The sequence below is a fragment of the Porites lutea genome, chromosome 2 (genome assembly GCF_958299795.1).
Source record: "Porites lutea chromosome 2, jaPorLute2.1, whole genome shotgun sequence".
NCBI classification, from domain to species: domain Eukaryota; kingdom Metazoa; phylum Cnidaria; class Anthozoa; order Scleractinia; family Poritidae; genus Porites; species Porites lutea.
Genome location: NC_133202.1, coordinates 15,601,152 through 15,623,539, shown reverse-complemented (window position 1 = coordinate 15,623,539; position 22,388 = coordinate 15,601,152). Strand labels below are relative to the sequence as shown.

The following is a 22,388-nucleotide window of genomic DNA, read 5'->3' as shown; positions in this document are numbered from 1 at the left end:
AAAAGCAACTCTCGACTCAGGAAAATTGGTTCTAGGTCTAGTTTCAGCGGGCTCTGATGACATTGCACCAGAGGCCGGTTTTTGCAGACAAGTAGGTTGATAACTGTGCAACGGAATCCTGTTGTTTATCGGACCGCCAAAAAAGTAGTGTTTTGCTAACTATTTAAGTTGTTATGTATGCCTTAACCAGGCACTCTTTCGCTGCAGTTCATTTCTAAACTGAAATGACACCGGTTTGAAACTTCGCGAAGTCAGTTTACTGAATAAATGTTCTAAAATTTGCGTCATTTTAAACTTGGACTCGTTGGAAATTACTGTCCGGCGTCAGATAAAGGCTTTTAATCGGTCTTTGAATGAGTTTTGTTGTTTTTAGTTGCCAAGTAGTATTTTGCTAACCCAGTTTTCAAAAATCCAGGTATATATATTTTTATATTTTTTTGCGTGCAACCCTAAACGAGACCTTCACGGCTAAATATGGTGGCGTTTTGCCGAGAACAGCCTAAGTGAGACCAAAATCCGAAATTTACACCCTTAAGCGAGACGACAAGAATCCCCACCCCTTTCATATGCGGAGTGTCCCCCCCCGCCACCCGCCGGGGTAACTTATAAAAACATAAGCAGCAGCGTAGCCTGCAGTGCAGGCGTGTTTTGGGTGGGCAAAACCTTGTTCGTGTTCGTAATATGTTGTAGCCGCCATTTTCAACATGGCACTTTCGCGAGCAAATTGAGCGCTCAAAGAAAACGCCTTCACTGCAGGCTAGCAGCAGCGTCACGCTTGACCAAAACAAAACGAGAATTATTGCGTGATGTCAACCTTGTCATAAAGTGGCATGTTGAAAAGAACTCACGTGATCTTTTCGCAGCCGGCGAAATCAACATGGAGAGGGGACGTGCGTTTGTTCTTCTCTGTTTTATTTGCGTTTTTATAGTGTGTCCAGCATCGTTTAGTACGGTCTCGCGAGACATTTCTTTTCCAGATTTGTCGCCTTACAATTCTGTTCATGGCCCCGAACAAATACACATTGCTTATGGAAATTCAGCGAGCGAGATGACAGTTATGTGGTCAACGTCTTCTGTCCAGGAGCTTTCTAGTTCGTTTGTTCTTTATGGCTTAGCGCCAAAGAACTATTCTTTGAAAGCCGAAGGCAAATTTGCTTTGTTCACAGAAGGTAACCCTGATGGACTGCATTATATACATCGTGTTGTCGTTCAGGTAAGGATTTCCCGCATTTTATTTAGTTAGCTCCGTTTTAGAATCGAACTTTTATGAAAGGTTCTTATGTAACCCTGTAACGAAACTGGTTGGGCTTGGCAGTCTGAGATCTCCAAAAACCAAATAGTTGCTGAGTCATAAGTTACGATTAGTCAGCAATCCTTAATCTTCGTAATACGACGCTGTCGCCTTTAGTTTATTTTCTGCCAAGACGAAAAGAGAGCTCAATACAATGTCAATACTAGTAAAGCAAGTTTGGAATTGAGCCTATTATCATATGTGAATGATTGAGGTTTAATATTCCACCTGAAAGTAGATTCATGCGATGAAATACAACAGAACACTGTAAACATAATTTTATACTGTAGTTTAGTTTAGTTTGGTTTAGTTTAGTTTAGTTTAGTTTAGTTTAGTTTAGTTTAGTTTAGTTTATTCATTTCACCACAGAAAATAAAAGACGAGAATACAGAAAATAAACAGAAGCAATGAGGTGAGGAAGCCCAAAAAGAAACCATACGACTTATAGATACTGGGCTCCCTCAGAGTATAAAAGTTTAAGTTTACGTTACAAGACCAGGATGGAGCGTATACAAAGTAATAACAAAAAAATGCATTGATAAAAGGTGGATAACTAACAGTAGGAAGTGTTATATTACTTAAAGGTTAATAAGCCGAGTGGACCACCCAGCACGAGCATAGGTATACACCACTGTAGGGTGGTCCCTGTACTATACAGATATGCTTTTCCCAGGCGTAGTCAGTCAATAGAAATCGATTTTAGAAATCAGTCAATATAATAGATATTAATCAATATCATCTGCATATTGTCATATAAAAGTCACAGAAAAACAAATTATTGATCGTTACCGTTTGACAAAAGTAATCGATTACAAACAATAGTGTAAAGGAAATGAAAGAATTATGTGGTTCAGTAATTATTGTGAGCATGATGTGTGCTATTTGGTAAACTATACTGACACCTACCCCTTTGCTTTTCCCGTGAGATTCTTAGGTCCACATTTTTGCACAAATGTAAACCTAAATAGCCAAAAGATCAGAAACCATTGTCATCAAGTCCTGATAGCATTTTGGCTCAAAGCCCAATTTGGCCCAAAGCCAAAATAATCTGAAAAATAAAAGCATAGGTCCTTGGGTCCAAGCTAACAAACCAGTTCAAGTTGCTAGTTAACTGATAGGTTTCTTGAACATAAACACAGCAGTTTTAACAGTGCTCTAACCTGCGATGAGGTGTCTTATTGGGGGGGAAGGGGGAAAAAAGAACGTCTCATACATTTTCTTCACAGTGGTCTGCTGCCCCCTAATTAAGGCATCTGTCAACATTTGTGTTACCGTATATGTCAGATTTTACCCGAAATTCAAGCAGTTTGCAATGAAGGCAGCTTAAATCAAAAGGGATTTTATTATCTACTTTCCAGGCAAGCAGTGAATGCTAAGTTGATATGGTACTTGTCAGTGAAAACCTCACCAATTTTAAAGACCAATAATATTTAGCACTGCTGTCATCGCGAATCTTGCCTAACCATTGCTGTGTGGTACCTTTGTTCTATTTACAGGTTCAAACCTAGCCTGCATGGCAGGCGTGGCAGGCATTAAAAGGGGAAGGGGGAATAGGCCATTTGCACTAAGAGGTCTTGTGACATCATTTTTATGAAAATGAAAGTTAAATGATTTTGCCTTCAAAAAACGATTAGTGGGTCATATCTTAAACAAAATAATAGTGATTTGGTTTTTCAAACCTGTGCACACCATTTTCTTAAAATGGGTAAGTTCGTAGCTGTTCACGTGACCAAAATGTGATTTTTAAAATTATGAATAACCTCTTTCTGAACACAAATTTTGCAATTAAATTTCAAGGAAAATGTTGAAAAGATGATGTGGTAACGTTTACAGCACATCTGAGTGTAACTATCAAACCTTCGACAAGATATAAGCAAAAAATAGTTTTGGCCGCCATGTTGGAGGGCATACTCTTGCCCTCCAACATGGCGGCCAATACAAATCATACTACTTTGGTGAAAAATCAAAGTGCCATAAAATATCTCCCTTAAATGCATTTCCTCTCAAATTTCAGCTGTAAGATAATTTTTATGTGCTCTGTCAATTTTTTCTATCAGCAAGATTCCAACTCATTGTTGAATAATTTGCGGGTGTCCAATTTAATTCTAGTTTGGAGCATAAAGTAAAAACAAGGGCATTAAAAGGCATTTTTCTGGTACATAAGTGGATAAACAAATAAATACATGACAGTCAAATTCTGTGCTATACCACATGCATCACCGAAAAAATCTCTCCTTTTGTCTAGTTTTGGGCTACATGTGGTTTTTGTTAAAGGGTCCCAAATAGCCGTATTTTTCAGCATTGTGACGTCAAAACGAGCACGGTGACCCCCACCTTTTATTACTTTTTTATCATCTTCTTCACTTGTTACATCAGTGTACCAAGTTTCATCTACAGTCTATGTTAGGCTCTTTTACTAAGGAATCACCTTAAAGAACCATATGAAGGAAAAGGCCTGTCAGCAGATGAGTTTTACTGACTGGTTTTGAAAAGCATCATCTCCCAACAGCTTGTCGGTTTTACTTGCCAGAAGAAAGAAAGGAAAAATCGTGCTGCCTGTGTGCTTGTTATCTGCTATTTGACCTGCATTATCAATGGCAGAATTATTAAAGATGAAGCGATCTATAACCTTTGATGATTTTTGGTTGAGGTCTTCTTCTTACTGGTTATAAAACCACCAGGAACTTACTTTAATAATAATATTAATTGCTGCCTTCTTGCAGATCTTCGAAGTTCAGGTCTTCTTTCCCCAGCGTTCGCACCAGCGTTCTTTTTGTGTGCTCTGGTGGATCCAATTCGTCCTGATAGAAATTCAAAGAGTGACAGCAAAGTGTTTTAATTTTACTTAGACAAACATTGCATTGAAAGTTGCAAAGAGCCGCTTCATTTCTTATTAAATAGTTTTCCTGCCCGATTCCTTCAGCAAGAACTTGAATAGATTTATGCTTGATTTCATGTAACTCGGCATGTGTCATTGCAACTTGCAAGGAAGATTCCTTCAATGGACGACCGCATTTGAACTTTTTTATAGGTCCTTCACTTTAGATTTCTTGTTTCAGGAAAACAAAAGAAAAACAGTGCGAGAAATATGACTAGAATATATGCATCGCGGCCAGACTTATTTGACAGCTTGTCATTCACAGTTGCCTTATTTTTGTGTTATTTTTGTTATTTTCTTTTTAAATTAGTACGAGGATGGCGAAAACAATGGCTTCCTTGCAGGCGTTCCCCTTCTCCCTCCTCCCTCGCACGCTGTCTGGTGCTTTAATTCCCTTCCCTTTCGAACGCCTGCCATGCAGGCTAGTTCAAACCTTCAAACCAAACTAATTTTGATTCATTGAAAACAATAGTGGGACAACAGAATTCTGTATTTTACTGGAAGCGGCAACAAATCTTTTATGGTCTTTCAAAAGTGCAGGTGTAAAATCATCAGTAATTATTGCCTTATGCAGTTGAAATCGGTCAAGAATGAGCAGGATTATCAAAGACAAAGCTCCTCAAATTTTAAAAATTCTTTTTAAAAATTCAGTCCAAGCAAGGGTCGAAGAGGAAATAGCAGATTTCTCTACCGGTGACAAATATCAACTCGTCCTTTATATCAGCTTTCAAAGTTTTTCTCTGTACATTGTTGACTTGATTCACTAAAACAGGTTCATTTTCGTCTTTTAGTTAGAACTAGCTTAACCTAAGCTTACTGCTAGATGAATATTCCTCGATCATCTCGTGGTTTCTGTGATTGAAGAGATGAAGGTGACAAAACCTATCTAATTGCACCGGAAGTCAGATATTTTGCTTGTAACCAATCAGTGCATGGCTTGGTGGGCTCTTTTGTTGTTCAACCAATCAGACAAAAGTCCAGATTCTGGACTATGGGCAGACGACACGGAAAGTAAATGTATCAGGCATTTTTTTCCTCTCCCCTCCGAAACTAAAAGGAAAGAAGGACTGCCTGATCGCAGGTTACCAGTGCTCTTGTAACCAGGACTTTCCAGAAATGGGCCCAGCCGCAAGCTTTATAAGTAATTGTTTAATGTGTTGATGTATTCATGAGTATTTTTTTGCAGGGTTTGATTCCTGGGAAGAATTTTTCATACCGTGTTCAGAGTGGAAGTAACATCAGTGAAGGATATGAATTCACAGCTAAAAGAGACGATGAGGTCAGTTGCTCAATTAATTAAAATTCTCAAGTAGGTGGGCATGTAATTGCATGTTCCCTGAGCATGGGGATTTTATTACATGTATGACCACATAAATCATGAGACAATTAATTGTTAGTCCCCTCACTCTTGTCCATACATTCCATATGTTTTACTTTCCTGTTAGGAGAAGTCTTCTTTTGCTTGCTGATCGTTTCCTTCATTCTCATTATTGAGAAAAGACGGAGTGAAATGCACCAATACACTTTTTAAGTCAATAGACAATGAAATAGACGATATCATTGTGTAGTTCCAGAAAATATCCATTTTCCCCCACAGAAGGGATTGGAATTTCGTTGGGGGTGGGGGGTTATCAAAGGCCCAAAAATTTAAGTGAGTGTATGAAGCTTGACTTGAATTTTCAGAGGGGTGGGGGTTCTAAGGAAAAATCCCTTCCATGGGGTAGGTATGGATAATTTTTGGAACCACACATTGTTCCTATCTAAAATGACACTAAAAGTAAATGTTCCTAAAACTGCAAATATTTCCACACTTCCCTTCATTCTCATAATAAATTGAGAAAAGGCGGATTAAAATGCACAAATACACATTTTGAGTCTTCACAGTCAATAACATCACGGCAGCTCAACTGACAGATAACCAATAACATTGTGATTTAGTTGACCAAGCAGGTCAATAGCCAAAGTTAAATGCCATCACAACTGGTGAGAAACAACTCACTACTGATAACTGAATAATGATGGTAAATTTTAAGCTCAGTGAAGAAATGAGAAATGATGTGATCAACATGTCATGGCCACAGGACAAAGAAAAAATCTGAGTCACCAAAAGGAATTGAACCTATGACCTTCCCTACACCAGTCGAATGCTCTAACCACTGAGCTACGAAGGACTCGTGGCAAGCTGGTCATGTAAGACATGCATCCTGCATACTGCTAGGATCAGCAATGTGTAGTTCCAGAAAATATCCTCCCCCCCCCCCACACAGGGGGCAACAGAAATTCCAAGAGGAGGGAGGCCAAAAAGGAGGTAATTTCTGAGGGAGTGGGGGGTGGCATTTCGAGGTGTTTTACTGGGGCTCTGGGTAAGATTGGTGAGTTATTAAAAAGAAACAGCTAGCTACCCCGCCAGTTATTTCTGATGCTCTTTTATGTACATGGACGGCTGAATGTGTTTTTCATGTCTTATGTGATAGTATATGTAAATATGCAAGTGCATCACCTCCGTGTTGATGTTCTTAGTGACTACCCGTAATAAATTGAAAATTGAGATTATTAGACGCCTCATTAACATGAATAAAATGTTTTTCTCTGCTGTTTTATTGCATATTAAACAATATTATCTTTCACATAATAGTATAGTGCAACAGCACTTTTGTTTGAAATATTCCTTCCAGGGGGTTCTCAACCAAGTAGGAAAGTTTCTGAAATTCCAGCGGGTGGTGGGAGGGGGTGTGACAATCACCCCCTAGAATGGAAATTCCAGGGCGTTTGGGGGTCAAAGGTAAAATGGAACTACACAATGTTGAAGTCGTCATGTGTGTGATAAATAAAGAATGATAATAATTAATATATAAAATAATAATTAATTGATTTTTAGAGCCTTGGCCATCATTTATTATTGTTTAATTTGAAGAAGAAATATTTCAGCGTGCTCTCAGTGCAGGGAACTTTTGTGAGGCTGAAAGCAAGTGAATCCTAGCCTTTCACCACATTAATTTTTTGTAAAAACAGTTTTGTTAACAAATTTAAAATTTTTACATTTGTAAAGAAATAATCTCATGGTGTTATTATAGTAATGCATCAGTCAATTCCACCTGCACCTGCTACCCCCCGGGCATTAGCATTTTTTGCCTTGGATGGCAAATTCCCAGGGGTGGGGGCTCTTGAACTGTCAAATCCCCCAGGGTATGGGAAGAAAAATGAGGGCCAATGCCACGTCCTGCGTCAACACTGCAACATTTTTCATTGATCGCACAGTCGGATAGTGCCATTTTAAGCATTTTAAAGTGCGATTTTTTGTTTCAATTAATGTCTTCCTTTGTAATGGCGCTAGGATTGTAATTAAGACTTCACGTCGCGACGACATGCACTAGTTTACAGTTTTAGTATAGATTTAAAAAATATTGACGTTAAAATTAATAGAACGCTGTAAATTTATATGTTATGAATAGTTTTATAAATATGAAAGGATGTTCTTGAAATAATATCATCGGAAATTTGATTCAATAACCAAAAAACGTTGATTCACATCGATAGCTCTAATTTCGCTACGCAATTCTGGCTTGATAAGCAATGAAGAAATGCATGCGTAAAATCCAGAACATGCCTTTACAGCCCTCTACAATTTATTCCTGTCCTTGACAGATGAGCCAATCTGCTTTTTTCCCAGTAAAACCTTCTGTGTAGTTATATTCTTATAGGAAACCGCGTGCGTGTCAAAAGCTCGGGAATGGCCCTGGGGTTGGCAAATGCCTGGGACCCGTTTCTCGAAAGTCCCGGCAACTTTTCGGGCCCGAAATCAAATATTCAAATCGAAATATAAAGAATACTAGCGCAGGTCCTGGCTAGCAAACTACTCCATTTTGTTTCATTAACTGATAGTTTTACCACGTTAGATGCAAAACTATTGAAAACTCGATCTTTAATGTAAACTGAGACAGCTAACCGGGCCCGTTAATAATCGGGACTTTCGAGAAACGGGCCCCTGGCCCCCCCGGGCAGTGCAAAATTTGCAAATGCCCCGCAGTAGCCCGGGGGGGGGGCTGGGCGCAGGTGTAATTGACTGATGCATAAGTTGTAGATACACCTTTGCGCTACTGTACTTTTTTTATTGGCCAGACCTCTTTTGTGAGGGGAGAGTTTACAGAGGCGATGCGCTTTGCGTTAATTTTAGCGCAGAATTATTTAATAGGAAACATGATTTTTACAATTTTTGCACCAAAGGATAAAGGTTGATGATCTGCCCACTACGTTGAAAATGTCAGCCAACGTCCTTGCGAATCGAGTCGAAGGCCGCACTCTATAAAATAATAAGTTAAAAGTACCGAAATATTGCTAGTGAGTTATGACAGAGGCAACAAAGGCGGATTTTGAGATATAAAGTTTTGCCAGTGAGGCCTGCTGAGTAATACAAACATCATAAACGTTTAAGGTAACCTTCTTGAATAGCCCTTTTTAGCAGAAAAGATTCTTGACCGATTTCTATGATTTGTAGCCCCCTTAACGAAGAATGGTGGATCTCTGAATGAACAAAATTTCTCATCCTTGTTTGACCTTGATACCCTCTGTACACTCTTTCATCAGCTGTTCATGGTGCAATCCACCATATACCTAAGTAGTTGCTACTGTGCGCCGGTGTCAGCTTAAAAAATTATCGCAAAAGTGGCAGGGTCGAGATTTTCAAAGTGTCCCGTACTAAAACACTTTTGCCAAGAGAAAAAGAGGTGAAAAATATGGAAATCGTCATTAATCATACCGTAATAGAATTCTGCGCGCTAATTTTAAAATAGGAGGAGACAATGCGTTGACAACTGATCAAATATTTTCGCAAGAATCAAAGCAGTGTTTCGGGTTTGTTTAGTTCCAAAGAAAGTACTTGATCTTTTCTTTCTACAAGCCTTTATGTTATGTTATTTTATTTTATTTTTGCTTTGAAGAGTTTATTATTTTCAGAAAAAATATCTTTTAGTGTCACTATACTTTTCATGACTTTGGATGATAAACATTTTTTCTACGATGCTTACATCACGTATTATATGTAAATCGATCAAATGAACAAAACAAGTAAGAAGGAAAGAAATTCCAACAAACTGTAGGCACTTAGAAGAAACGTTGTCAAGGCGAGTGTTTCGAAAAGGTTAACAAGTGTTGTGAGAATCTGGAAATTGAGAGGGAGTTTAAATTTGATACAAATCTTGCCTCAGGTAGCGACTGATTTCAAGAAAATTGCAACTTTTTGTTGTTGAGTTGAACGTTGCGTACTAAAAGCAGGAAATGTCAAGGTCTTGTCGCGAAGAAAATTTACAAGTGGTGTAGTAGATTTCTTGTACATTTCGTGCTTGATTTCAAGGAAAAGGAATCAGATGTGAAACAATGTGAAACTGATTTGAGATGCAGGTTTTCAACTTCTTTTGCTGAAACGTAGTTTCCATCCTAGTTTTTCATGGTTATTTTTTTTCATCAGTATGTGTTTGATTATATCGCGTTTATTTCTGCTTGATAAAGTGAGTTCGTCTCAATATGAAATATTTTTGTTGGTGTTTTGTTGTTGTTGTTTGTAATAACTTTTACAAATGTTTGTCACCTTTTAACACGAGTTGCGCACGTGAACAGGCGCTGTTGTCCAATCATGTTCGACTTCTCTTTGTTTGTTTGTCATTTGTGGGTTTATAGAGGGCGCGCCTCTTGAGAAAAACAACAGTCTACTTGTTTCTTGGCTAAAACGTGGTGCAGCGCAGAAAAATGGAGAAATCTTCTTTTGCGAAACTTATTGACATCAGGAAGGAGCGCAAGCCGTCCTGCACTCTTTGTAGCAATCATGGAATACGTTCAAGCCTCAAAGGACACAAGCATAATTGTCCTTTCTTGCGCTGTCATTGTGAGCGATGTGTCAAGGGACGCCTTAAAAGGGACATCATGAAACAGCAAGTTCGTCTTCGAAGAAAACAGATGAAGGACATTGTAAACCATCCTTACTGTGGAACTCCTGTAGAATCACTAGGTAAATTTCAAAGGTTTAATTTCGTTGTTCTTTTTTGTTGTTGTTGTTTTGTAACGAACGTAGTTTTCTTATTTGCTAATTTTTTTTTTTTGTTTCTTTCGTTTTTCCTGTTTTCGCAAAAAAGAAAAACATTGTTAAGTTTACAAGAACTCGCTCTCTTTACAACAGCAGAGGTTCCAAACTGACGAAATTTCTGTTAAGCTGATTTATTTTTATACCTTAATTAACAATGCTATTTTTAGCATACTTTATAACTTTAAAACAGCGCTTTAGTTTTTTAACTCGAAGAAAAAGCAACATGTGTTTTACCGTAATTTCTATTTACTGCTCAATGAATTTTTATTTTTCTAGTCGTGTTTCAAGTCTCTTGTTCACTTAAGTTAATGTTCGTTTGCTTGTTTTTGCAGTAAACATATCTTCGTCGGTTGTGAAAAACGAATCATCTTTGTTGAAAGAAAACAGCAGCGTCCTAGACGAGACCCACGAGGCATTCCCCAAACTTGGTGGTCGCTTAGTGCAAAGCGTTTCCAACATTCTGCAATCTCCGTTTAATGTCCAAAGACAGCAGTCGTACAACTGTAGTGCGTATCTTCCGACACCCTTTCAGTTGTGGACCATGTGCGATGGGCAAGTTTGTCGCTACAACAGCTGGCCCGAGCAAGGCATTCCTTCTTGTCCCGTGGAACCTCTATCCTGTCCAGGATTTTCCATCTCCGATAACAGTGCATTTGTGAAGTACCGCAGTCTGCCTCCGATAGCGGACAACAGCTCTTTCAGGTCTGGCCATTCGTCCGAAGAAGTTGCCGCTGTTTTAGCGTCGTTTGGAAGTCCAGAGCAGAGAATAACAACTTGTTAAAAAAAAAAACTTTTCATGCCACTTGGACAAAAATAGGCTCGGTTTTGGTTTGTTATATTGCAAGTATTGAACATTCCCGAAGAGGCCAATATAAAAACTTTGTTATTAAGAAAGTCTATCAAAATTATTTTATACTGGTTGTTAAAACAGCAGACTATAAAGGATAGTTTTGTTTGGTGAACAAAACGGATAAATTTCCTTCATGAGGATTATTGATTTACGAAGAGAAAAAGAACAAAGTGTCTTGCTTTTACGTGATTTAAATGTAGTCTTATTGTTTGTCCTTAATTGTTTCAATAAAAACTAATTGCTTTATTAAAGATGCTCACAATTTCATCGATGATGAAGCAAAGAACTAAATGTCTTGTTCTTATTATAATAGTTAGTAAGCTTACATTTCTAACTCCAAAAAATACTTGAACAAAACTTTAAAAAAAGCAAATAATTTCTTGTTATCACAGCTCTTTCAGTATGACAGTTTTGCTAACGAGCAGATAAAGGTCCCAGGAATTTTCATCTGAAAGATAAGACTGCCCGCAGATGGTTTTAAAAATTCGCAGGTTACGCGAGGGGTGGAGGGTGGGTGTGGTTGGTATAACTTGGTAACAGGTTTGTGTGTTGGGGGAAGGGGTTAGGGATGGGTCTCAGCCGTGCAACTCATATCAATATTTTTTTAAAAAAATATTTTTCATCCCAATTAGCTGAACGTGAAAACTTGCACATCTCCTAAAGACAAACTACTGCTCGATGACAAGAAAAGCAAGTAGTAGTTACCTTGGGACGTTCCATTTTCTGTCCTCACCCCCGCCCTAGAGATTGCTGGAATCCTAACCCTCAATTTTTCGTCGGCGCTTTCTGGAGAAATTAAATCCGAAAGGTTTACGTTTTGTCAGCACTTTTGAAAAATTTGTTCGAAAGGTTCAAATTTTATCGGCTTCTACGGAGAAAAATTTCCGAACCCCCTATTCAAATACTCATCGTCTACGGCGGGGGAAGTGCGAAATGGCGTGTCCCCAGTTCAACAAGATCTTTCAGTCTAACGAGACTGACCAGTTGCAAATAAAGTCCCATGGCAAATCCTTTCGAGAGAGCCTTTTTGAAAGCAATGTTCCAATTTTTCTGCTTAGGATTGGTCGCCACAGTTCTTGGTTTATGGAGACATGGGTCGTATTGACGGAGCGCCCAGTCTTCAACGGCTGATACAGGAGGCCCAGTCTGGACATAACACGGCCATTTTACATGTTGGGGATTTCGCGTATGACCTTCAAACTAATGGGGGACTGGTAAGTGTGTTTTAACTTGTTAATGAAGGATTTCTTCCCTGGAGAACAAAGTGTCAGTGACAGTGTGACATTGTTGCACTAAACGAGTTTGAAGTTCGAGACCAAGGGCCGCTTATTAAAACAAAATTGACACGGTTAACACATTCATTTGCAACATTCTGTGAATTAAATTTTTTATGGTTTAAATCGGAATGGCAGTTGAGACACTTGTAGATGTGTACCTACCCCTACTTCAACTGGAGGCAAAAAGTCGGTACCCAGTCTTCGTCTCGTTTTCAGTTTGGCCGGCGCAAGCCGGTAATGCTGTAGTTGTTTGTTATTAGTATTAGAGACTTTAAGCTTCACGTATACGGCAAACGACAAGCGTCAGATTCAAGGTAAGAATTTCTTAAAATAGAAAATAAGCAGATAAAACAGCTCAAAACATTTCTTCCGGACAAAAAATTGCATGAAACTACTAAATTATGTGTAGAAAGAATGAACCGTATTAATAACGACAAGTAAATAGGTCTTGGTCTCGTGGTACAAATTCGCGATTACCGTTTGACGTAATCGGTTTCGATAGTTTTGCAGATAAAATAATGATAAAACTATAACTTTACAAACCGAAAAGGACTAGTTTGTTTGCTACTGTGCGTCCAGTGCTTTTCTTCTTTAGAATATTTGACTTGGCGCCCATAAAGTCGAGAAACGGGTCCCACCTCCCAAGGTCAGACTTAAAGTTCAGGGTCGCTTTGTGATCTTGATCTTTTCCCCAGACGCCAAGATGATGCCGTGAACAAGAAAGACCATTAAGCCGTCGAAAATTTTGGAGAAAATAAAATCGATTTTCCTTTTACTGTTGCGAGAAAAAAAATCTTTTTAATTTAGAGTTTAGGCGTTGTTTAATAAAACCGCGTTCAAAACCATTTTAAATTTATCTGACGCTCACAGATTGATAATTTTTTTGCTGTTTAATAACAGCGTCCTTAGGGCTTTCACCCCAGACTATAGCCTGGCAGAGAGCCCCTCTTCCCGATTTTCTTGTTTGTTTTTTTTTTTGTCCTTTTTTTTTTGTCGAGGGGAAGGGGTGGCTTTACTCAGGCTACACAAACTAGCGAGCAATTTATATACTTAATAAACAGATCTTTACCTACTGAGTCTTTTAAACTTTTGTTTGTTGCTAATCTGGCTTTAAGTAATCACCCCCAAGTGTTTTTCCGTTAGATGCGGGGCATAAATCGCAAGAAAAACTACGAGGTTCCGTAACTTGCGTCACTAAAGAAACGAAGTTAGTTTTATGTTTATTATGCGTTTGAATCGGTTTAGTAGTATACAGTAGTAAACCGCCTACAAAACAACCTTGTTCCCAGGCTCCTCTCCTACCCGTTCCCTGGAGCGAGAGGGAGTGGACGAGTAGTAGAGGACCCTGGGAAAGAGTTTGCACACGAAGTGGACCAGTCAATAGCAGAAGCCCCGGTTTCTTCTCCAGTGTTCGCAGCCCTGCTGAAAAAGCCTTCGAACGCGAGCTTTTGCACTGTACACGTCCTTGCAGCAATCAGTTGCTTGGGGAGTACGCAGTCTAATTTTCTTCAAAATCTAGTGAGAGGAGCTCACGCACGCGTAAAAGTCGAGAGACTCGAGAAGCGAGCGCGGCAGCCCGAGAAGAAAAAAGAAGAAATTACTTTCACAGCCAGAGCAAATGAAATATGCGTTGTCCTCACGACGCAAAAATACGATCGGCTAATACTTATTATCACTATTATTATCGTTGTTGTTGTTTTTGTCGCACCTCTCACGCTTTCAGTTGGGTGGGCAGGTGTCCCAGGCATCTACCTCGACGGCCTTAAAAAACGGAGTCTTGTCTAGCAGTCTAGTTACCCCTGAATCTCTGAATAAGTCGTCGTTACAGATGAAACGCCAGTTTATACTGTTTTGCAATGATTAGGGTAAATTCCCCTTTTGATAACTGTTCCTCAGGTTCTCAGAAGTTATGAGAATAAATGGCTTGATGGAACCGAGAAAAATGTTTGTCGTGATATTGGGGATTTTGAACGGTTTATAACTAAAATGAATTCCTTGTTTTTTGTCGGTAGAACGGTGATGCGTTCATGAACAGGATTCAAGACATGGCTGCGATTGTTCCTTACATGACATGCGTCGGAAATCACGGTAAGCTCAACCAGACAAATATAGCGTGTTGTATCATTCTCTTTTTCTCTCTCTGGACTCCTGCCTCTCTCCAGTTCCCTTCTCGGCTAGTTCCCGCTATCGAGTCCTGCCAAGCCTCGACTCGACATACTGAAGAGGGAATGCTAGCAGCGTACTATCTTCGCCACTGTCTCTCTTTCAGTGTTCGCTTCCTAGATTGTTCTTCCTGCTTATTCTTTGCCACACTATTAATTTAATTGACGTGTGCATTTAGCCCGTTAAATAACGTCTTAATTTTACTTTGCGTTGTTTTCCTCACTTATATGTGTTGTCCGTGACTGTGCTCACATGGTGGGCGGCTCCTCCTAAAATGCTCTGCAATTGGTATAGGATTTAATGGAGCCGAAACAAATTGTGGAATTGCACACATTTTAGGCATCCTCCTGTTGAACGGTTACGACACATAGATATATTTTTAGCAACTACTGTAATTTGCAGTCTGTCCACTTTGAATTATTCCGAAAACAAATGAGCCGCTGATCAGTCTCATAATGCGGGCGCCTGTAGAGGCCGCCAGTTTCGAAGATGAAGGTATAACGTGCGCATAACTGTGTATATTTAAACACTTGGGGAGTTTGCCAGACATGAGTTCACAAATCTTTGATTGGAAACAATTTGCCAGACACTCTTTCTCCCCTTTGGGGGATACGACTCAGCCCACAAACAAGCAAGACGACAGCTGAGACGAGTGCCCGAACCAACTGCTAGCTTATCACTAGCAGGAACGATGGACGATTACAGAAATTCACCGAGAGTCAAATGCTATGCTGACTTATTCCCTACTGACAGATGTCCTCCTATAAAGTTTAAAAAAGGATTAGAACGCGAAAACCTTTTAATTTCTAAGGCTTACCTTCCGGTAAATAATATGAACTGTATGTAAATCGTTGGCCTGCATAACAGGCGCTTTATGAGCCAGGCGAGGCGAACGCGGCATTTTGCGCGAAACGAGTGCGAAGGGCGAGACGAGGGGAGGAGAAAAATATAGCAAAGTGAAAGAGACATAGCGAAATATTCCAACTTCTTATTAAATCTTTTCTTACGGTTGAGAATAAGATATTCTCGAAACTGAGAATGTCTTCAGATCAAAGCTGTGTAGATCGAACTGAAACAGTGCATGGAACCTTGCGTTTCCTGTTTTTACTCTCACCTATTGTATGGAACATGTTTGAAAACCTTCACTATGAATCGGTATATTTCAAAGAGCTATACAAAGACCAAGAATACTATTGACCGACAATATGTAGAGCGGGGGCAGCTGTACTGTCAATTATTACTAGTATAATTAATGGTAGGCGATCTCACGCAAACCAAGAGTAAGTACTTTTCGAACATTTTCCAAAGCGATACCAGTGTAACTTGCTTGCTATCCTTTTTAATTGTTTCTGCTTGCAGAGATTGCCTTCAACTTCAGTCACTACCGATACAGATTCTCCATGCCTCAACTAGAATGGCCTACTACAGTTGATAGAATGTGGTACAGCTTCGACATCGCAAAGGTCCACTTCATCGGGTAAACAGTAAATACATTGCTATTAGTAAAAACTTCTACCCTTAATGTACATAAACACATTTTAATGCCCTCACCATGGGTGAGGTCACTATTTCCTGCTCATAAAACTTTGAAGAGTTTAAGGGCTTGGACTTAGGACTTTCTTCCCCTGAAAAGGTGGGGGGCTTATTAGAGTGAGGGGGGCTTAACAGACGATTTACGGTAACTCAAACCTGATTTTGAATGTTGAAATAATGAGTAGCGCGCTCACCTGCTGACAGACAGTGCATTCGTGCCCTCGTTAAGAGTCCTTGAATTAACGTTACTGATAACCACGATTCAACCCTAAAAAAATTTCCGAACGTTTTCTGTTGGGAACTTCAACTAAATCAACCAAAATTGGTGTCGGTTTAAGTGGTTAATTCCATGAATTGAACACAATCTAGTTAGAGTGAGGCCCCATAATGACAAGTGACAACAGTTACTTTTTATGTGCACGAGTTCTGCACCAGGCCCGAGTTCTTGCGACGCTTTAAGCGGTATATATGTTGTAGGTAAAATCTGTTCACAGGTTAAACCAGTATTCAACACAGTTTGATTCAGAATTTCATTTGCTTCCTTGCCCCAATTGTTCATTTTAATCATAGGAGTTAAAGTTAGTTGTGGTTTAACCTGGGAACGGATTTTATCTACAACATATACTCTGATAAATAGAGAATGATGGTAAATTTTAAGCTCGGTGAAGAAGTGAGAAATGATGTGATCAACATGTCACGAGCATGAGACAAACAAAAAAATCTGAGTCCCCAAGAGGAATTGAACCTATGACCTTCCGTGCACCGGTCAGATGCTCTAACCACTGAGCTACAAAGGACTCATGGGAAACTTGGCAGTTTCAATTCCTGTAGGAGACTCAAAGTTTTTCTTTGTCCCGTGCTTGTGGTATGTTGATCGCATCATTTCTCAACGTATACTCTGCTTTACAGCTGTTCATTAAGATGAAGCTGAGAAGTTGGAACTAATTTTGTACTCAAGTTGCTTAAATTTATTTGCTTACGTTAACTTATTGCTGTTCGGCAAAGTATTGAGGGATTTTTCAGGGCTTTGTTCACATGCGATTAGGTAAAGAAAGTAAACTTTTACTAACCAGACTTGAGGATTAATTACATCCCTTTCTTTTGTAGTTATTCGACCGAAGTCTATTTTACTAATGGCCCAGTTGCGGAACAGGAAGAGTGGTTAACGAACGATCTCAAGGAGGCAAACAAACCAGAGAACAGAGCTAAGAGGCCTTGGATAATCGCCTTTGGTCACCGGCCCATGTACTGCTCCAATATTGATCATGATGACTGCACCACTCTTCATTCTGTTGTCAGAAAAAGGTGGGGTTTCTTTTTTTCCGAAAGCTGTCAGTACAATAATATAGATATCCACAACAATAGTCATGAACAAATGCGACGATGCAACCGCGTAAAGCTAGCCCATGTATCCGTAAAGAGTCGAGTAGGTTTTGTCAATCAGTCACAAAGCGCAGGTGTGGTGAGAAATCAATCAAAAAATATTCTTTTCCATAACTGTATATAATATTTATTTTGAGAACTCAGAGCAAAGATATTTTGGGGTTCAAAATGGTTCGGGTTATGCGGTGGACGAGTCAAAGGGAGTAGGGAATGGGGCGAGAGAGACTTATGCACCCCATTGATTGCATTTACTACTCTCCCCATTTTTCCTCTTCTTTAAAAATCATATATGGCGACCATACAGACGAATATACTGAGCGCCTGATTGTCCGAAAAATGCTTCCGTACTACTAGCACTAGCTGAGGGACAAATGCCATCAACGGAAGATGTTTGGAAGTGTGTTTTGCCTACACTGTTCAAATTTTCCTGACTTCCGTAAGACCCTGGAGATCTAGCGGTTAACGTTACGTTTGGTTTCAAATGCACCGTGCAGCCAGATCAATGTAAGATTCTGGGAACTTCCGGCCATCTACCCCTCCCTCATTCTTCTCCCATCTTCCACTATCCTGGTCGAAGTAGTTTTCTTATCTACCTAGCGGGGTTGGGGGGGAGGGGGAACGGCTTCGGGTAAGGCAAGAAACGTGTGTTATTAATTACTATTTTACTCCTTCTAGCCTCGAACCGTTGTTTTTCCAGTATGGTGTGGACATCATTATACAAGCGCATGAGCACTCATACGAACGCCTCTGGCCAGTGTTCAATGATACAGTGACGGCTCATAACTACTCTAATCCCAGGGCACCAGTCCACATAATCTCAGGCGCCGCCGGCTGCAACGAGTTTTATGGGATATGCGTGAACCCGATGCTGGGACCCAGAGGTGAGAACTTCTTCGCATGTAACAAAATAAAACGGTAGCCAGTAAGAATTCGGGTCAACGTTGGATGTACTTTTAATACGCCGTAAAATGATAGTGTATCTAGAGAATACTTTGTAGGTACTTGCATAATCGGCAAAAATGACTTATTTTTAAAAAAAGAAAGATCAGCGCAGTTATAGACGCAACTTTTGCAGCTGCGAAAAGAAAGCCTGATAAAATTCAGGCTTGTACGGGATTTGAGCCCTTGACCTCTGCGATTTTGGGGCCGCGCTCGACCAATTGAGCTAACAGCCAACTGGGAGCTGTTCATCGAGTTGGATCGTTATAAACCCTTGAGTTCGAATCTCGTACCAGCTTGATTTTTTCAAGCTTTCTTTTCGCAACTGCACAAGTTGCGTCTGTAACTGCGACTATCAAGGCTTCTTTCATTTAACTCTTCGCCACGTAGTTCCTACACATGATTTTCATATTCATTATTTCATCGTTAGAAAAGACTAATGTTTTTTACTGTACGATAAAGACTTGATATGTCGCTAAAGGAAACCAAGCCTTACATCGGTCCACACCAGTTTTCAGTCGCAATGATGACTATCAGCAGCTTCCGGCATGGCTTGAATACGGGCCTTACGCTCCTAATCATTTCTTGGTTTACTGCGCAACAGAGGAAAAGAAAGAGATAACACATTCTTACCAACCGTCTTCGATTTCCTTTGTCCTGGCGGGAAAACGAATCTCAATTAGTTCTCTTCATGTGAACGCGGCCATTGTGCCGCCAAATCATGCGGTTTCAACGACGTGCAGCTATTAGGGTAGCAGTATAACACACGCTAAAAAAGAACTAGCTTTCGATTCTTCATTGTGCCTTCTCTAATCAAATCCACAACAGTCTCTGATCGTGTTTCTCAATTCGCCGGGATTAAACCATACAAAGAGATTGACGATTTGGCCTTTGATTTCCTTTTCTTTATATCTTGTCCTGTTTAAAACCTTCCTTTTCCTGTTGCGGCTCATATAGTTTTTGTTGACACCTGTTAAACATCAACTCTTAAGATGGCTACCTCACAGAACGTCAGTTACCGTCAACAACAGTCCTAATAAGGACTTCCCCCCCTCCCCCCCCCCCCCCGCCATCATATTCCAATAGTTGACTTATTCATGACTGTTGTTGTGTTACCATACGAACACGAGTAACCATATTAACTAAAGTGTTTGCCCTCGAAAGATTTGGAACACGTCAGAAAGGCCTGCTTCGTGTTTCTGTTAGATGCAATGGTTGTTATCCATAGCAATTATATAGATTCGATCATTTAAGCGAAGAATGAGCTTTCTCTGCAGTCTTCCTCCTTCTTGTAGCTTCGTCGTGAGTTCAGTTTTCTTCGTCATGTTCCAAGAAAACCGCCAGCTTTGCAGGCTAACGGAGTTGTGAACGCAAATTATTTTACGGTAGAAGCGTGCACGATTTACAGCTGGCGGAAAAATAATCATAGCCCGGTAATAATGGCAGCACTTCATGTTCGCGGAAAGCCACAGCAGATTTTAGTTCTATAAAGAGTTACTTTTGTCGTCATTTCACGCCAGGTCCATGGTCCGCATTCAGAGAGTGGTTTCCAGGCAACGCGGGCTATGGTAAGCTGAGGATTGTGAACTCGACCCATGTCTTCTGGGAACAAATCAAAGCTTGGGATGCGTCAGTGACAGACAGTATTTGGATTGTGCAGGAACACCACGGACCGTTTCAACCGCTGAATGTAGAATATTAGAGAATTATCTTAGTTCGAACAGGACTTCTTCATTTGGATTACACAGGAACACCACGGACCGTATAAACTGCTGAATGTAAAGTATTAGAGAATTATCTTAGATCGCACAGGACTGCTTCATTTGGATTACTCAGGCGCACCACGGACCCCATAAACTGCTGAATGTAAAATATTAGAGAATTATCTTAGATCGGACAGGACTGCTTCATTTGGATTACACAGGAACACCACGGACCGCATAAACTGCTGAATGTAAAGTATTAGAGAATTATCTTAGATCGTACAGGACTGGTTCATTTGGATTACTCAGGCGCACCACGGACCGCATAAACTGCTGAATGTAAAATAGTACAAAAGCATCTTAGATCGGACAGGACTGCTTCATTTGGTTTGTGCATGAACACCACGGACCGTTTAAACCGCTGAAATGTAGAATACTTACCTTGATTTCGCGGGACTTCTTAACCTATTAGGACGGAACATCTAAATTATGAGTATCTGAATTCTAGTATGGTAGGCAAAGAAGTTCTTTACGCGTTATCGTAGATTGTAATGATATTTTGACAAATTGACCATTTTAATTTTTAAAGTAAAAGAAATCACCGGCGCAAGTTCATCAAGGACTTTATGCTGCACAAAAGTGACCGCATTTTGTCGTAGTGTATTTTTATTCGAAAGCAGAAGCCGATAATCGACTCTGAACGAAAGACTGAATGTCGAGAGCTTCTTTTTAAATGGCTGTATTTACTGAGAGAAAATGATGAAATGCAAGCAATAGTCAAATAAAGCAGAGGACACGAGTTCTATTTGTTTCCCTGTTCCCGAGTTCGTTCGCTTGGGTTGTTTAGCGATTTTGCGGATGGGTACAAAGCCCCCCTTCAAAGGTAAATTCTAGTCAATCAAAAAATCGCTGTCGACGTTCCTTCAAACTGTTTACTTTTAAATTACAAAAAACTTTGATTCATGTCTGTATATCGAACATTTTTCCTTAAAATTTTGATGTATGAATTGGGAGACTGGCTCACTGAATGAATTTTAAATTAAGTATCTGTTAACAACATCACCTAGAATAAATCGGAGATTTATTGCTGTTAACCGTAATATCATAATTTTTAACAAAATGCCTTTATTACAGGAAATGTTTCAAAATAAATGCGAGCTTAGATCTGACAAATGTGTTGGTGTTTTTTTTATCCATTCTAACTTAACAGTTACAACATTTCCTCCAACAAAATCTCAAACGCTTCTAGTTGTGAAATTAAAGAATCACTACAAATTATTGCCAGTTTTCAAACGGAGTGTTGTAGTTGACCCCCCCCCCCCCCCCTTTTTTTAAGGCAAGCATGGCTGAGTTTGTGTTAACGAAGAGTTTGATTTCTGAATCGACCTTAAATTTAAGGTCCTGTCCTAAAACCTAATGACCGTTGGGAGAATCTTTTGCGGCTCTAGTTAATCAAAGATTTATCCACAAAACCTTGACGAAGTCCGCGTGGAAATGTTTTCATTTAAGGGCGTGTTAAAACGCCTATTTCCTCACAAGCACTGTCCTATACTGCAATATATGCTTTAATTCTAATTTGGCGGAATTGATTTCAGGACAGATTCCCATACAATTAATTTTACGGTGTGTTTGTCCCAGTTTAAAGTGGTGTTAGACAAGGGAAGTCAGAGTATTGAGAAACTAATTATGTCGGATCGGTAAATCGACAGTTGTAGTTTTACACCCTGCATGTTCAAACAAACAGTCCACTTCGTGATTAACTTGCTGAAAGTTATTTTACCACCTGGATTGTCCGATCCTCCGTGCTTTTCCTATTTAAGCCCAGCCTTGTTTGTTGTCACGACGGAAAGCAGCGAATCTTATTTGATTAAGAGCAAAAAAACGAGCTTTAATAAGGTTTTGAGCAATGTGTGTTTGCTTAAGTTGAATGGGAAGCTTTCTTTGTTCGCGTTTATTAAAACTGTCAAGTCGTGCAATATGTAATTTATCTGCAAGTAAACCTTTTCTTCGCGTTTTGTTATTCTCTAAGTTCAAACAACATTCATTGTTTCGTCGCTTTGTATTCAAAAGAAGCCTTCTCAGTAACCAAACTCGCAGTTGTTCTTCAAAGTAATTATCTAGAGCTTATTGTTCGCGGGTAAATCAAGACAGGACGCATTATACAAAGGAAGACTTAATTCGCGTGCGTTGGGCTGGACGCGGTGTTTACCAAACTTCGCAGGTTTTCTGTCAAAGAGAAATTACTTTGATCTATCTGTTTCTTTAAGTTTTGATTAGAACATACTTGTTTCAATA

The 22,388-nt window shown here is 39.7% G+C and overlaps 2 protein-coding genes across 2 annotated transcripts; both read left to right on the top strand.

Annotated features, from left to right (window-relative positions):
• The first annotated feature begins 841 nt into the window (after positions 1–841).
• Positions 842–20,892, top strand: LOC140927850 (acid phosphatase type 7-like). Its single transcript, XM_073377535.1, has 8 exons — positions 842–1,213; positions 5,356–5,448; positions 12,154–12,309; positions 14,385–14,460; positions 15,895–16,012; positions 17,176–17,373; positions 18,127–18,332; positions 19,911–20,892. Exons 1-8 carry the CDS (start codon positions 878–880, stop codon positions 20,090–20,092), a joined length of 1,365 nt encoding a protein of 454 aa, XP_073233636.1. The 5' UTR covers positions 842–877; the 3' UTR covers positions 20,093–20,892.
• On the top strand, positions 9,639–11,248 carry LOC140927851 (doublesex- and mab-3-related transcription factor 1-like). The gene is made up of 2 exons (XM_073377536.1): positions 9,639–10,170; positions 10,578–11,248. Exons 1-2 carry the CDS (start codon positions 9,912–9,914, stop codon positions 11,024–11,026), a joined length of 708 nt encoding a protein of 235 aa, XP_073233637.1. The 5' UTR covers positions 9,639–9,911; the 3' UTR covers positions 11,027–11,248.
• Positions 20,893–22,388: the final 1,496 nt, after the last annotated feature.

Excerpts from the sequence above, each read along its gene's own strand:
- LOC140927850 (XM_073377535.1), top strand. The coding sequence starts at position 878 with ATGGAGAGGGGACGTGCGTTTGTTCTTCTCTGTTTTATTTGCGTTTTT. Across the intron at positions 5,449-12,153 it reads CAGCTAAAAGAGACGATGAG|GATTGGTCGCCACAGTTCTT; the intron begins GTCAGTTGCTCA and ends TTTTCTGCTTAG. Across the intron at positions 14,461-15,894 it reads GACATGCGTCGGAAATCACG|AGATTGCCTTCAACTTCAGT; the intron begins GTAAGCTCAACC and ends TTCTGCTTGCAG.
- LOC140927851 (XM_073377536.1), top strand. The coding sequence starts at position 9,912 with ATGGAGAAATCTTCTTTTGCGAAACTTATTGACATCAGGAAGGAGCGC. Across the intron at positions 10,171-10,577 it reads AACTCCTGTAGAATCACTAG|TAAACATATCTTCGTCGGTT; the intron begins GTAAATTTCAAA and ends TTGTTTTTGCAG.